Below are 13,774 nucleotides of genomic sequence, written 5' to 3'. Positions count from 1 at the left end.
GTGAAAAAAGCCAAGAGGAAAAAATGGCCAATAAACAGAGTAGTAGAATATGATAGACGAGAACATCCCTTCATTTCCATATAAACATATTACTTAGCTCAAACTCAACTAATCCTTTAGACCCAAGATCCCCAAGTAGGAATTCAAATTGGCCTTCTTATGCTATACAAGTGAAGCTACTTTCTCGGGATCAACTTCGAAATCTAGTACCAAACGCTGCTTTCGGGCATCAATTTCAACATTGAGGTCGCCGTTTCTACCCAGATATCCACGACCAATAGATACTTACACATAATAATGACTTCACCCCGATACAAAACTACTGCATGCGTAACCCGTCAATCCCTAGCCAAAATAAACAATAAATATGTATTCGATCTTATCTGCTGGACTAAGCATTAGGTCTATGGCCGATTTCGAAGTGGAGTACCCACCATTTTCATTAGAATATAGGAGGGTTCCATTGAACCCAAGAACAAATTTACATATACAAATTACGAAGTCATAAACAAACTAGTTTATTCTAAAACAAAATGTTATTGTTAACCCTTGTTATTAAGCAACCACTAATAACCCTAAAGAGAAAGGGAAAACAAATTGAAATAAAAAAAAAAAGTTCTGATTTTTAAACATGATAGAAGATAGATTACATTAGGGCAAAAAAGAAAAAACAACAACAAACCCTAGAAAACAAAACTTACAGAATTGGGGAAAACTAGGGTTAGGGTTATTCTCTTACTAGCTCAATTTTGGGATCAACAATTCCACGACAAACAGGACAAGCAGGAACCCTAATTAACCATGAATCAACACAATTCACATGAAAAACATGCTTACATTTCTGAAGAATTCGACAACAATCACCATCTCGAAAACCCTCTAAACAAACAGAGCAATCTTGATTTATACCTGAATAAGATTTATCATTTGATCCATAATAAAAAGTTGGAAGCTTTTTAAGGTCCCTGTGAGATAATCCAAAACCAATACCCCCAAAATCTAGGTCATCTTCAAAGGAATTAGATAACATATTGATGGTAGGAGAGGTTGAGGCGGATGATCGACGGTATCGGCGACGGTGGATAGCTCTACCAGCGATTGCGATATGGATAAGGACAATAGCAGCGATACCAACGAAGAGAAAAAAGAGAGATATTACGACAGCCATTACTAGGACTTGAAGGAAGAAAGCTAAAAATCTAGGGTTAGGTTTTGTTAATGTTCTTCCCATTTGAATTGAAGATGATGATGATGATGACGAAGTAGAAGATGAGATCGTTTGGTTGTGACTGTTGGATTGAGAACGATGATGATGATGATAAGTCCGGCCATGAATTGAATGGTTGAGATTGAAGCGCACGATAGTATCGTCTTCTTCGTTCATCTCTGCGAAAAGCTCTGATTTCTGTATGACGCAGGGATAGAGAGAGAAGAAACAAAAAGAGGAGAAACCGTTTTCTGTCAAAAGAAAGGAGAATAATAATAGTAGCAACCCACAGATTCTTTTTTGGGGCACTCACATTATAAGTTTGATCCTTCATCTTTGTTAGTAATTTGAAAAATAGTCCTATGAGTTTCTTAATTGTGTAAGTACTCCCTAACTTATTAATATGTATGTTGATGGAGAAGAGATATATTCATACACATTGTTGTTATCATATACTACATTCTTTTGAAGCCAAAGTTCGTACTTGAGAATTTCGTATAATTCTGTCACTTCCTGTGTGTGATTATAATAATTTTACGTAATAAGGTTAGAAATATAGACACAAAAGATTATAAGGATTTTGTTTTTTTTTATAAATAACTCTAAGAGTTGTTATGTTCATTACATATCGTAGATCCATTAAGAGATAAATGTTAGAGGTAAATCGCTTCCATTTAGGAATCGAACTACTGAACTAATGAACCTAAGAGGCCAATGCAAACCACTGAACCAAAGGGCCATTTGCTAAATTTATCGGATGTATGAGCTTGTAGCCCTATAATGGTCTACTTTCTATTAAAATCAAGAGGTCGTGGGTTCGAGTTTTACGATATAATTATCATTGAATCCTTGCAGTTGCGGATCTAGCTTGGGACTAGGCCCCCCCTCAACTTTTACAAATTGTCAATAGTTAATAAACAACAAATTTTTTTGTAGGAGATAAGTAAAACTGCGCTACCAACTTAAACAATAGACGAAGTTGGCTCAACTAGTAAGATCTTGAAACAACAGGTTAGATGTCACAAGTTTGAGTCTTGTTTCTTGAGTTTTTGTTTTGTTTATTGTGTTAAAGTATTTACTCTTGCTTATGTTAGGATTAACGGGGTGGTTATAGGGGTTCAGGAACCTCTTCGTGTGCTTGTTAAGTTTCTGATTTCTGTTTTTCTTAATAATTTTAAGGTTTTACAATATATTTAACCGTCCACCACCCTTTGGTGTAACGGTTGGACACCCCTCTTAAGCCCATGAGGTCGTGGGATCGAGTCTCGGTGGAAGCAGTTGCCATCAAGATTTATCTTATGTAATTTAGGCTATAAATAATGTAATAATTTGTCGGGCTTTAGGCCTCTTTCGTTCTCGGTTTAAATAGGCAGTTATCGTGCATATTACATCTCTATGATGCATCAATGCCTTGTAACGACGAATAGATCGTTGTCGAATTCTCCAAATATATATATATATATATATATATATATATATATATTTAACCAAATTTTTTATTTTGGAAAGACTTTCAAAATATATCCTAACTAATCCTCAAATCATGATTTCTTTTTTGCAACAGAATTTTATTCCATCAATCCTATAAAGATCGGGTCTCTATTATATTCAATAATTTTTTTTTCTTCAGTAGAAAAGTATTCAACAAGACTGAGAGTCTTCAACAACTCAGCCAACAACAATTCAACCTTATATTGTTTTCACCCTTCCAAATTGGTATAGAATCACAAAGACGAGGTTAGTATATATATATTTTTTCTCTAATATATGTATCTGCTTTATTTAATATTACATTCGCTTGAATACAAATTTATATATTACTTTGTTACAATGGGCTATAACATATTTAAACATAGATTTGATTTAAACGTACGTGTTTATAGGTAAGGCTTATTTTTAAAACAAAAATTTAAAGATTGTTAAGTGGGAGTTATTCCCTTGGAATTTTATCATATGTTCAAAGTTCTTGAGAATTTTGATATAAGAAAATCACCACTTCGAAAGAACGATGATGGTTCTTCTCTAAAGAAACAAAAACAATCAAAGATAAATTTGTCAAACCCACTCAAAGTATATTCTGGATACGCCACTGATTATCCTTCTTAGCCTCTTAGGTATCTTAAAGCATTTCATATTCTTTCAAGGGAAGGAAAAGTGATACATGAGAAGATAAGATGCCTGTCTTTTATAGGTATTACATGGAGTAATATGCCTTGATTCTAGACAAGATCTGTACATAGTGCACATAGACAGGACAGCCACCAACAATAATATCAAAATAACACCCTCTTCCTGTATTAGCTAGCAATGCTTTAGAGAGACGAAAAAAATAGTGTTCACACTTTGATTACACAGTAGTCATTACACTCGTATACCTTCAAACTTATGGCCATTTGGGGACGTGAGGTTGCTGCCAGAGACATGAAAGGAGCTGATAATCCCTTTGCGAAGATATCCTCAAGCTAAACTTGAGATGGAACATGCACAAGTTGAAGTTGGCCTTATCCACAAGTTCTCGAATAAAGTGATAATCGATTTCAATATGTTTTGATCTCCCATTATACATTGTGTTGTTAGCAATACATTAAGCTGATATGTTGTCTGCAACAACTCGAAAGTAGTAACAGGAACATCCAATTCCCTTAGTAAATTTGAAAGCCACAAAACTTCAGAGACAACATGTGACATTAATTGCTCATTATTCTTCCTCAGAGGATGAACTTGAGACTTTTGCTTCTTGGAGTTCCACGAAATGGTATTGGAACCCAAGTAAGTACAGAAACCTAATATGGAGCGTCGTCTGTCGAGGTACCAACCCAGTCTGCATCAGAATAAGCTGCAACAGTAGAAATGGAAGACATAGTACCAGCTCTAAGGGTTACTACTACAAGGACAAGGATACATCTGAGGTATCGAAGGATTCTCTTGACTAGTGTAAAATGAAGGGATCTTGCACAATTTCACAGGCGTAATTTACGGCGAAGGTAACGTCTGGTCGTGTCAGAGTTAAGTATTGTAAGGACCCCATAATGTTGCGAATTTGCGATACAAGGTGATGTTTTCAAGGGGTTGACGGTCCTTTGCTGATCGAGGACCAGAAACAATGGGCTTATGCTTATCAATTGGTTTGCAACCCAACATGTTAGCCTCGAGAAGAAGATCAAATGTGTATATTTTGGATTAGTTGCAAAAAAAGTCGAAGAATCTGTAGTGGCTTCAATGCCAAAGAAATAATGTAAGTCTCCAAGAGTTTTTATGGCAAAAGCAGTTTGAAAATGCAACAATTAGATGTTGAGAAGTTTGGGATGAGATCCAGTGAGTATTATGTCATCGTTAACGTCAACATACAATAAAATCACCATAGTACCTAGCCAAGAAGACCTAATGAACATACTATTAGTATTAGTTAGACTACTTTTGAAACCACGTTAATGACAAAAACCCCAAACTTCGAAAACCAGGCTTTTGGGGTATGTTTCAACCCATATAGAGCTATAGGAAGAATACAAACATGTGTGGGTTTTGGGGGATCAAGAATTCCTAAAAGTTGGCATATAATACCTGCTCTTACAAGTGTCCCCATGAAGAAATGTACTAATATAGTATCAGTGTCTCCAAGTCCTAGTGGAAACCAACTTGGTAATCGCTCCAACCAAGGTATGTTGACAATAAAAGGAACAATTGAAAGTTTGACTGCCTTCTCTTACCATTAGAATGCAAGAAATTATTTGACTTGTTGCAGATTCCTAAGAGAAGCTACCTTATGTTTTGAGAGAGTCTCCTAACCATACGATTTCCGTTTCAACAACAAAAAAAAGCCATACGATTTCCGGGAGGCATTATACTGAGAAGGCCTCTATGAGGGGAAAGAATGCCTGTGGAAATGAATATGCATAGTTTGCTTGAAGTGGTGGGTAGTAATGAGACATGGCCTTAGGATGTGGTGCGGTAATTTGTATCGGTAGATAAACAGTGCAGTACGACTAAGGTGGAGGTGGTTGTGGATGCCGAGGTTGAGGCCTATAGTCGTTGTTAGTGATTTTGTTTCTTCCTTTGTTTCCGTTATTGTCGTTGTAGCAGTACTAGTTATTTCTTTTTTTGGGAAATAGACGATCTTAATCGTTACAAGGCATTATTAATACATCATTAAGATGTGATAAGCACGATAACCGCCTAAGTTAAATTAATAATTAAAGAGGCCTAAAGCCCGACAACATCTACTTTATTTAGTATCTTGGTGATAAACTGCTTCCACGGACACTCGATCCCAAAAGCCTCATGGATTTAAAAGGGATGCACTACCACTACACCTAAGGGTGGTGGACAATAGTACTAGTTCATAGTTAAGTAGGCTGGATACTGGTCCTCTTCTAAACTCACACCACCTAGAAATACCTTTTTATTGTTTGATAACTAAAAAAAAAAGAGACATCGCCGTCTGTGGGAATCGAACCCACGACCACGTGGTTAAAAGCCACGCGCTCTACCAGCTGAGCTAAGACGGCTTTGGCACATACTTATAATTAAGAGATACATCTTGTAATCTATGTGTTGGTGTTTCTTTGTTTTGACTCAGGTAAGATGTATATATACATATATTAGAGTGTTAATCTTCCACTCCACATAAATTACTTGACCTAATAGCAATATAATGCATTGTTACAATTACTTAGTCTAATAGTTTGATTCAACCGAGAGAATTTTGTTTTAAAGGTAATATAGTATCTGTGTCTAAAATTCGAGACGTAGAAGGTGGAAACCAACTTGGTACCTGCTCAAATCAATAGTGGTTGACAATACAGAGAGAATTCTTACTACTACACTTACGCGGATTTTGAGTGTTCGGTTAGGTTTCTCACTGGGTTCGGTATAGAAGCGTAGAAACTCGACATAACTAACCTAACTTACATGGGTAAGAATACAGAATGATGATATTCAGATTCAGTGTATTGTAATTATTGAGAAGTTGCAACCTTATTCGACTTAGCCTCGGGTGCTTTTGGTAACAAAATTGAGGCGCCTATAGAATTTTACTATGTTTAAAGCCAAGTTTAAGCCCAAAGCTATTGAACAAAAAAAGAGAGACTTTTATAGGCACTCCCCACTACCTTCAACTTGGGGTTGTTCGCATACCCAAGGTAGATAATTAGTGTGCATCTCACCAGACGAAGCCCAGGATCTGTCCAAGTTAACGAACAACAGAATATGGACTTTGAAGTCAAAGGGGCTCGAGCATGCCTATAGCCAAATCATTCATACTTGGGAGGGCCCACCTCTTCGGCTCCGTCATTTATAAGCCCAATGGGCTTTCGAGGCATTCATCACCTTTGCAGTTGCACATGCATAATAGTTGCAATGATTTTTATGATGTGGGAGATCAAATACTTGATATTTTTTTATACACTCTACTGTTTTAGTACAATGGGTGTTAAAGAAGGTTGCAACGAAGGTGTAGTAGTAGCCTCATGTTTGCTAATTAAGCCCCATGTGAAGGCCATGTGAGTAGCTTTTAGACCAAGCCCAATGACCAAGAATTCCCTTCATGGTAGGACCCCTCTCCTACTCAAACCATCACCATCCATGTTTTCCGGATTCTCCCCCATTCATCTCTACCCTTTTTTCATCATCACCAACTCCTACATTTAATCAAACTAATATTCTTCATCACTTAAAACCCTAATCTTCATTACTAAACTCATACAAACCCATTTTACCCTTCTTTTATCACTTAGTATTAGTTTAGTCCCCTTTCATATTAAGTATATGTATGTTTATATATATGTATAAAGCATGCTTTTAGACTTCTATATCTACTTACTATAGAGACAAATTATATAGTCTCTAGGGTTTTTTGGTGGTGGGTTTTTTTTCTCCATGTGCATGCATGTGATGTGTCTTTCATGGAACCCACTATCTCCCTATTTTGAGCAACCAAATGAATTTGCTACACTTTTTCTCTCTATCTTGTTCATTCTTCCTTTCTTATTATTATATAAATCAAACTCTATCTTCTATATATAACCTTCTCTCCAACTTGTACTTCTCTAGCTATTTCATTTATCTTCACATAATTCCTCTCTTCTTCTTAATTCTCATTTTTTTTTTCTTTCTTTTTTCTGCATGAGATTTCATATTTATTTAGTACACTTTCATCTACCTTTCACATTGTACTATTGCATGATTTTATTATCCTTAAATGTTTTTAACCAAAAAAAACAAACATAAGAACTAGCTAAAAATGAAGTGATGAACTAGTTTACTTTTTTGATAAATCAAAGTAAAATGCATTCTCCTACAAGATCCAAACTAGGGTTCCTCAAAAAATGGGCAGTGGGTCTCAAATATTGTAATGGTAGTTTAAGCTTTATGGAGAGAAAGAAGATTATCAAGTTATCTGCAGATATAGCAATGGCTTCTACTAGAAATGGTAAGACAAATTGGAGCCAAAATATTATCTCTAAAGCATTCAAACAAGATGAGAATAAGAATCTTGTCATGAAAATATTGGGTGATAATGGTGAATATTTCAAAAGGGTAGCAAAGTTAAAGTGCAATTATAACAAAATAGTTAGAAGTAAAAAGATTCTGAGAATTAGTTGCAATGTGGGTAGGAAAAGGAAACATGAAATATCGGCACGACATTTTTCGGCAAGTTCGATTGCTAAAACAATGGTGAAGAGAAGGACTGAAATGCTGAAAAAGATTGTACCAGGAGGAGACTCCATTGTTGATGAGTTATGCTTGTTAGAAGAAACCCTAGATTATATTTTATCTCTTCAAGCACAAGCTGATGTAATGAGAGGTGTTGTTGATTATATGACCAAAATAAGTTCTTGATTGATCTCCTCTATCGATTTGGTACGGTGCAATTTTTTTCAAGCTTTTAGAGCATGTGGTTCGAGAATGTATAAAATGAAAAAGGCTAATGCAATTTAAGTTTTACTGCTTTCTTTTTTCATGTGTTAAGTCACTCGGTGTGCGGTCACAACGAAGTAACACATGTTCGATTGTTTTTGGTTTAGTGTTGTACTTAGAGTCTACTCAATGCATTGATGACAACATTTGGGTCGTTTATCTTAAATCATTAAATTGAATTTTCAAAGTTGATGAAAGTAAGTGCTCAAGAAGATGTCGCATCCTCAACAATTGTTTGCCAAGTAGTTGATAGTGTTGATATAAACTCCAAAACCATGGAGGCCGCAGCCTCCCAAGTCCAATTTCCAGAAGACGTGGAATCCATGGTTATTGAATGTCCGGGAAAAAAATTGAGATGGATCTGCCAGGCAGGGCTAGAATGGCCCGGGCCAAAATCATGCGCGGCCAGGGACCAGGATATAGGCTAGGCGTGAGAGTAACTCTTCCTCTGCAAAACTCAGCATACTTAACAAATTCAAACAAAAAACTAAACTCTAAATCAAAATCATACCCAAATATAAGGTCAAATCTTTACACCCAAAACAAGATAGCCACAAACACACAAATCACAAACTCAAGGTCTAAACACATATATGACAATATCTATGTTGATTCTAAGCAAGTTGAGGTAATGAGAGGTGTTGTTGATTATATGACCAAAATAAGTTCTTGATTGACCTCGTCTGTCTATCGATTTCACACGGGGCAATTTTTTTTCAAGCTTTTAGAGCAAGCAAATGTTAACATGTTGGTCGAGAATGTATAAAAGGAAAAAAGACAATTGCGATTTAAGTTTTACTGTTTTTTTCTCATGAGTTAAGTCACTCCGTGCCCGGTCAGATGAAGTAACTCATGTCCGATTGTTTTTGGTCTATCGTTGCACTAAGTAAATGGACAGTAAGTGGTCAAGAAGATGTGGCATCAAATTCTAAGTAAATCTGTAACAGAAATAAGCATTTCTCATTTTGTGATGAATCGTGAATATAATCTGATATGTCCGAAATAGTTTTGCTCATGTAGCCTGCCTGCGCTTCAACTCGGGCATCAAATTCTGAATAAATCAGTAAGTGAAATAAGCATTTCTCATTTTGTGGTGGATCGTGAATATAACCCCGGTACGTCCCAAATAGTTTGGCTTATCTAGCCTGTCAGACTTCAAACCTTGGCCAACCCGTATAACCTCCTTGGATCTCAATGCGGCCCCAAACAAGGTCTGCTACACCCCTGGCCGGGCCAAGTCTGGTGGGGGCCTTAAACTACTTCTTCATTGAATTTTGCACAAGGGAAAGAAAATTAAACATGAACATGAATAGTGCTTATGGAACAAAGAGATATGAATACTCGTAAGTTGTAAGTGCAGAAATGGCAGGACTCCTTATGAATGCTTATAAGTGTCTGGAAAAAAAAATTGAGATGGATCAGGCCAACAGACCTTGCCCCAACCTGGGCTCACTGCCGGGCCGGCTAAAATGGCCCCGCTCAAAATCAAGCGCAGCCAGGACCAGGATATAGTCAAGGCGTTGGTGTAGCTTACTTCCTCTGCGAAACTCAGCATACTTTACAAATTCAAACAAAAAACTTGAAACTCTAAATCAAAATCATATTGTGATGTCCTTTCCATCTAAGAGAGAGAAAGAAAGAGAGAGAGAGGGAGATGCTTGTATCAACTGTTCCTGAAAGCACAGCATCCAACTGAGTAAACGATGATAAGGAAGATGAGGAAGATAATGTTGACAGTCGCAACCTTCTTCCAGTCTGTCTTAAGGTTAGCGAGAACTCCGGCCTTGCAAGATTGGCAGTTGAAACACAGGTCCGGTGAGTTTGACCAAGTCGAACAATCTGGGTCTGACAAGGTTGCATTGGGGGTAGAAATCCACACTGTAGGGCTAGTATAAGTGAATCCACAAGATGATGGTGGCTTACAACAACCAGACTGCAGTTAATAGAGATAAAAACCCAAATCAGATTTAAATCCAAACTTACAGAACAATTTCAGAACTTCAAAAACTGATAATGAATGCTGATTTCGGTTGTTATAAATGAAATAAAAGAACAATATATGGGAAGAACATCTATCACTGAAATGTCTCCGTGATTCGTCAGGTAGCAATGCCTCGACTCTACTACCAACTAGAACACTAAAGACTTTAAATTCTATCACTGAAATGTCTCCGTGATTCGTCAGGTAGCAATGCCTCGACTCTACTACCAACTAGAACACTAAAGACTTTAAATTCTATCACCATTTTCCGTTCTTTCGGTGATTGCTTCAGCTTTATTCAGATGTAACTCAATAGGTCCAATATTTTCGTTAATACACTTGTCACATCGGGCCAATCTATCTATTAGTATAGCGAAATAGTCTTGTATCCAAACTAGCCGCCTCATCCTACAGAATTCTTTGGTCAATCCTGGGATTAATCCATGGTTTTAAGACCCAAAGTTCATACTATACCCAAGAAATGTTTCAAACTGTACTCAAATGCTTCATTGAGAGAGGGTAAGAAACCATTTTTCGAACAAACAAAGCATTTGAAATGAGATGGCATGACTAGAAAACGGCGGCAGAGTATGAAAATCTATATACAGATGTTAATTATAGAGGGAAGATATCAATGTTGCTACAGAAAGGTTTAGACCTAAAAAACAAACTTGAAGCGAAACCTAAATGTGCTAACTAATTCGAAGAAAATGAGGACCTAGATTCTTGATGATTTAAACACTTTGAAATCCAAAATTGGAATCAAATGAGACAACCAGGCATAATCATAACAACAAGACCTAAAATATGCAAGATATTATTAGGGAAGTACAACAAGAAGTAATTGAACTAATTATGACAAACACTCAAATAAATGAAAACCCTAGATTTCTACCATATCAGAGGAACAAGATCTTAAATAAAACAGCAAGAATTCATTAAAGACAGAGAAAATCAAGATCTATCAATCTAATCCCCAAAAAAAGAAATAACAAGAAACCCATTACTAGATTTCAAGTCAAGAAGCAAATTAAACCCTAATTCCTCTATTTCTCACACAAAAATAACTGAAAAAAAAAAATCAAGAAAGGGGGTTTCTGAAAGGCCATATACCTGAATGGGTGATAAATTCTTCTTATAAAATTGATCAACAGGTTCATTAACATCATCACTCATACTCTTACAAACTTTTCCATCTTGTAAACAACTCTTAATTCTATTCCAATTTTTAGGGTTATCAACCCTTTTCTGTAACCAATTAGAATAATCCCCTAATTTATATTCTTTATACCCTCTTCCTGAAACAACTTGACCAGCACCTTTATTTGTAACAGCAAAAGCAAAAATGGTGAAACAAAATAGAAGAACAATGAGGATAAACATAACAAGAAGATAAACCCATAATAGCCATGAAATTCTACAACAAGCACCTATAAATCCAGCAAGTGAAACAATTAGAAGAAAAACCCCTAAAGCAATTATGGGTTTCTCTAAAAATTTCTCACAATCTGTACTTGCTCTGTTACTTAACCATATTCCTCCTGATAAGATTGGAATTGATAAAAGAAATGTAACAAAGTTTAATATCCCCACCAAATTGTTACTTAATCTACACATTTTTCTTGATTTCTTGACTGAATACTCACACACACTGATTGAGAAGATAGATAGAGAGAGAAAGTTGTAAAACTTTTTTTAGAGAGAGAAAGTTTCAACTTTTTGTTTTTTTAAGAGAGAGAGAGAAAGAGATTCTTTAATAATAACTGGTTTCACTGTATCACGACGTAGCGGTTGACGAAATAACTGGCGATATCTTTTCAAATCTCGAGGTTATCTAACATTTAGAACTTCAATTGAATATGATCTGATGGTTGTTATTGCGGAGTGGCACATCGTGCTAGGTCAAAGTCAAACGATGTGATGAACAAATCAAAGGGTAACTTTATCTGTTCAGAAATTTCCAGCCCTTGGTTTCTTCCAAGGGGGAGTTCTAAAAGCGCCCCTGTTTATTGCTAGTTTAAATTAAAGAGGGGAACCTATAGAACCTCCCTTGTGGCAGTTGGTTCGGTCCATAGTCTCATAGTCTCACTTAGTGATGTTGTGGTTGGACACCCACTGTCCCACTCAGTAATCTAGGAGTTCCGGATTCAATTTTCACCGAGCTAAAATATCAACTTTTAGAGTAGCGTTAATATATACATGAAAAATGAAGAACACTGAAAAAAATAAGACAAGTTGAGAAATTTTCGAAGCAATACAAGGAGTTGCTTCTTCTTGAACAACTATACTGTTTAATGCTATGTTTTTTCTCATAAATTTTGTGTACTTTTTTGTTTTGAAACCTAATCTTCATTAAAACTAATCTAGTAGTCTCTGGCTAGCCTATTGGTTAAAGAGGGTAACGATGAGATCAAATTATAGATATGTTTTATATGTTCTTTTCTTGTCCACTTAGCAGCTAAGATATTTGTTGTTATATTGCAAGTAAAGAGATGTAAAAGAAGATTGTAAATTCTTGATTTCAGGAATGATCACTTCAGAATACAAAGTGAGTCTTGATCTTTTGACCTTCAAAGATGTTTTATAATATCTTGATTGTCACCTTTTGTGATTAAATTGTAGACATTTTGTTGATTTGTCCATTTTAATCCCTCAAGTATCCCTTTGCTTTAATTCTTCACTGGTTTGAGCTTTCAACATCTTTGCTCTCGTTGATATGAAATCGGAGTTGTTACCGTACCAGATAAGACCTATCTATATATGCCTGTATCTTCCGTCAAAGAAATGATAGAAGCTCAATGAATTTGAACTTTACCTTTCCTTTGTCCTTTGAATGAAACTATCTTTTTTCTCGATGAGATGAAACTATCTTATTATTATTGACTACTTGTGGGGAAGTTTGGGAAATTAAAGAATTCCATTTATATTATCAAGAGGATGAATGTTATTTTATTGAAAGGACACTTAACATAAAGTTTTCGGCATGAAACTATGAAAGCTAAGATAGTTGCAAACATAGGTTGCCAATTGTCATCATCAAGCATTCCTATATATTTGAAGAGCTGCTTCTAATTATGCTCATAAAAAATATAAATAAAAGTATTTTTGTTAAAAGCAAAATTAAAAAAAGTTTAGTTGATTTTTATTTGTGGTGGACCAGAGTGGATGTGGCCTCACCCATGGGTTAAGTTAGTAGGCATCACGTAGTGAAACATAAAAGGAAGTTCTAAAGGTGCCTCCCGCTTATGCTCAAAACACTCTCTCCCGAGTCAATCATGTTTTAACTTCGGAACTCTTTTTTTTTTTTTTTTTTTTTGCAAGTCGACTACGATCTACGTATGTCATTACATTTGGCACTTGATACATCATAGATGTGATAAACTCGATAACCGCCCACTCAAACACTAACATAACCGGGCTTAAAGCCCAACAAGACATGGCCTAAAGCCCAACAACATTATTTACACCCTAATAACCCCAATTCAAATAACCAAAGATTCCACCTTCTCTGGGATTCGAACCTGGGACCTCCAGGGATTTCTGGAGTTTATGTCAACACCTTGGAACCACTTGGGCTACCAACTGTTGACTTAACTTCGGAACTCTTGAAACACACTCTCTTTGATTTCGTGTTCTCCTCCTGATCTGTTGAACGCAAGGAAGAAGAACAA

General features: G+C 36.0%; 2 protein-coding genes, 1 non-coding gene and 1 pseudogene across 3 annotated transcripts; 1 reads left to right on the top strand and 3 right to left on the bottom strand.

Moving 5' to 3' along the window:
- Positions 1 to 517: 517 nt before the first annotated feature.
- Positions 518 to 1,474, bottom strand: LOC147537267 (RING-H2 finger protein ATL56-like). The gene has a single exon (XM_086644470.1). It carries the CDS (start codon positions 1,382 to 1,384, stop codon positions 728 to 730), a length of 657 nt encoding a protein of 218 aa, XP_086500596.1. The 5' UTR covers positions 1,385 to 1,474; the 3' UTR covers positions 518 to 727.
- A 4,165-nt stretch (positions 1,475 to 5,639) lies between these two features.
- On the bottom strand, positions 5,640 to 5,712 carry TRNAK-UUU (transfer RNA lysine (anticodon UUU)). The gene has a single exon. It is a non-coding gene; the product is annotated as a tRNA-Lys (tRNA).
- A 1,509-nt stretch (positions 5,713 to 7,221) lies between these two features.
- Positions 7,222 to 8,319, top strand: LOC147537265 (transcription factor IBH1-like 1 pseudogene; annotated as a pseudogene).
- Positions 8,320 to 9,685: 1,366 nt separating this feature from the next.
- On the bottom strand, positions 9,686 to 11,817 carry TET8 (tetraspanin8). Its single transcript, XM_086644171.1, has 2 exons — positions 11,217 to 11,817; positions 9,686 to 10,055 (listed from the first exon to the last, which is right to left on the bottom strand). The coding sequence occupies exons 1-2, from the start codon at positions 11,718 to 11,720 to the stop codon at positions 9,786 to 9,788; spliced, it is 774 nt and encodes a 257-aa protein (XP_086500297.1). The 5' UTR covers positions 11,721 to 11,817; the 3' UTR covers positions 9,686 to 9,785.
- Positions 11,818 to 13,774: the final 1,957 nt, after the last annotated feature.

The sequence above is a fragment of the Eschscholzia californica genome, unplaced genomic scaffold, assembly GCF_041429995.1.
Source record: "Eschscholzia californica isolate CP2 unplaced genomic scaffold, dmEscCali1.0.p SCAF_5, whole genome shotgun sequence".
Taxonomy (NCBI): domain Eukaryota; kingdom Viridiplantae; phylum Streptophyta; class Magnoliopsida; order Ranunculales; family Papaveraceae; genus Eschscholzia; species Eschscholzia californica.
This window is presented reverse-complemented; position numbering and strand designations above follow the sequence as displayed.

What these genes read in the sequence shown, in the direction of transcription:
- LOC147537267 (XM_086644470.1), bottom strand. Translation starts at nt 1,384, where the DNA reads ATGAACGAAGAAGACGATACTATCGTGCGCTTCAATCTCAACCATTCA.
- TET8 (XM_086644171.1), bottom strand. Translation starts at nt 11,720, where the DNA reads ATGTGTAGATTAAGTAACAATTTGGTGGGGATATTAAACTTTGTTACA. An exon ending in AGAATTTATCACCCATTCAG is followed by an intron (nt 10,056 to 11,216) that starts GTATATGGCCTT and finishes TATTAACTGCAG; the next exon opens with TCTGGTTGTTGTAAGCCACC.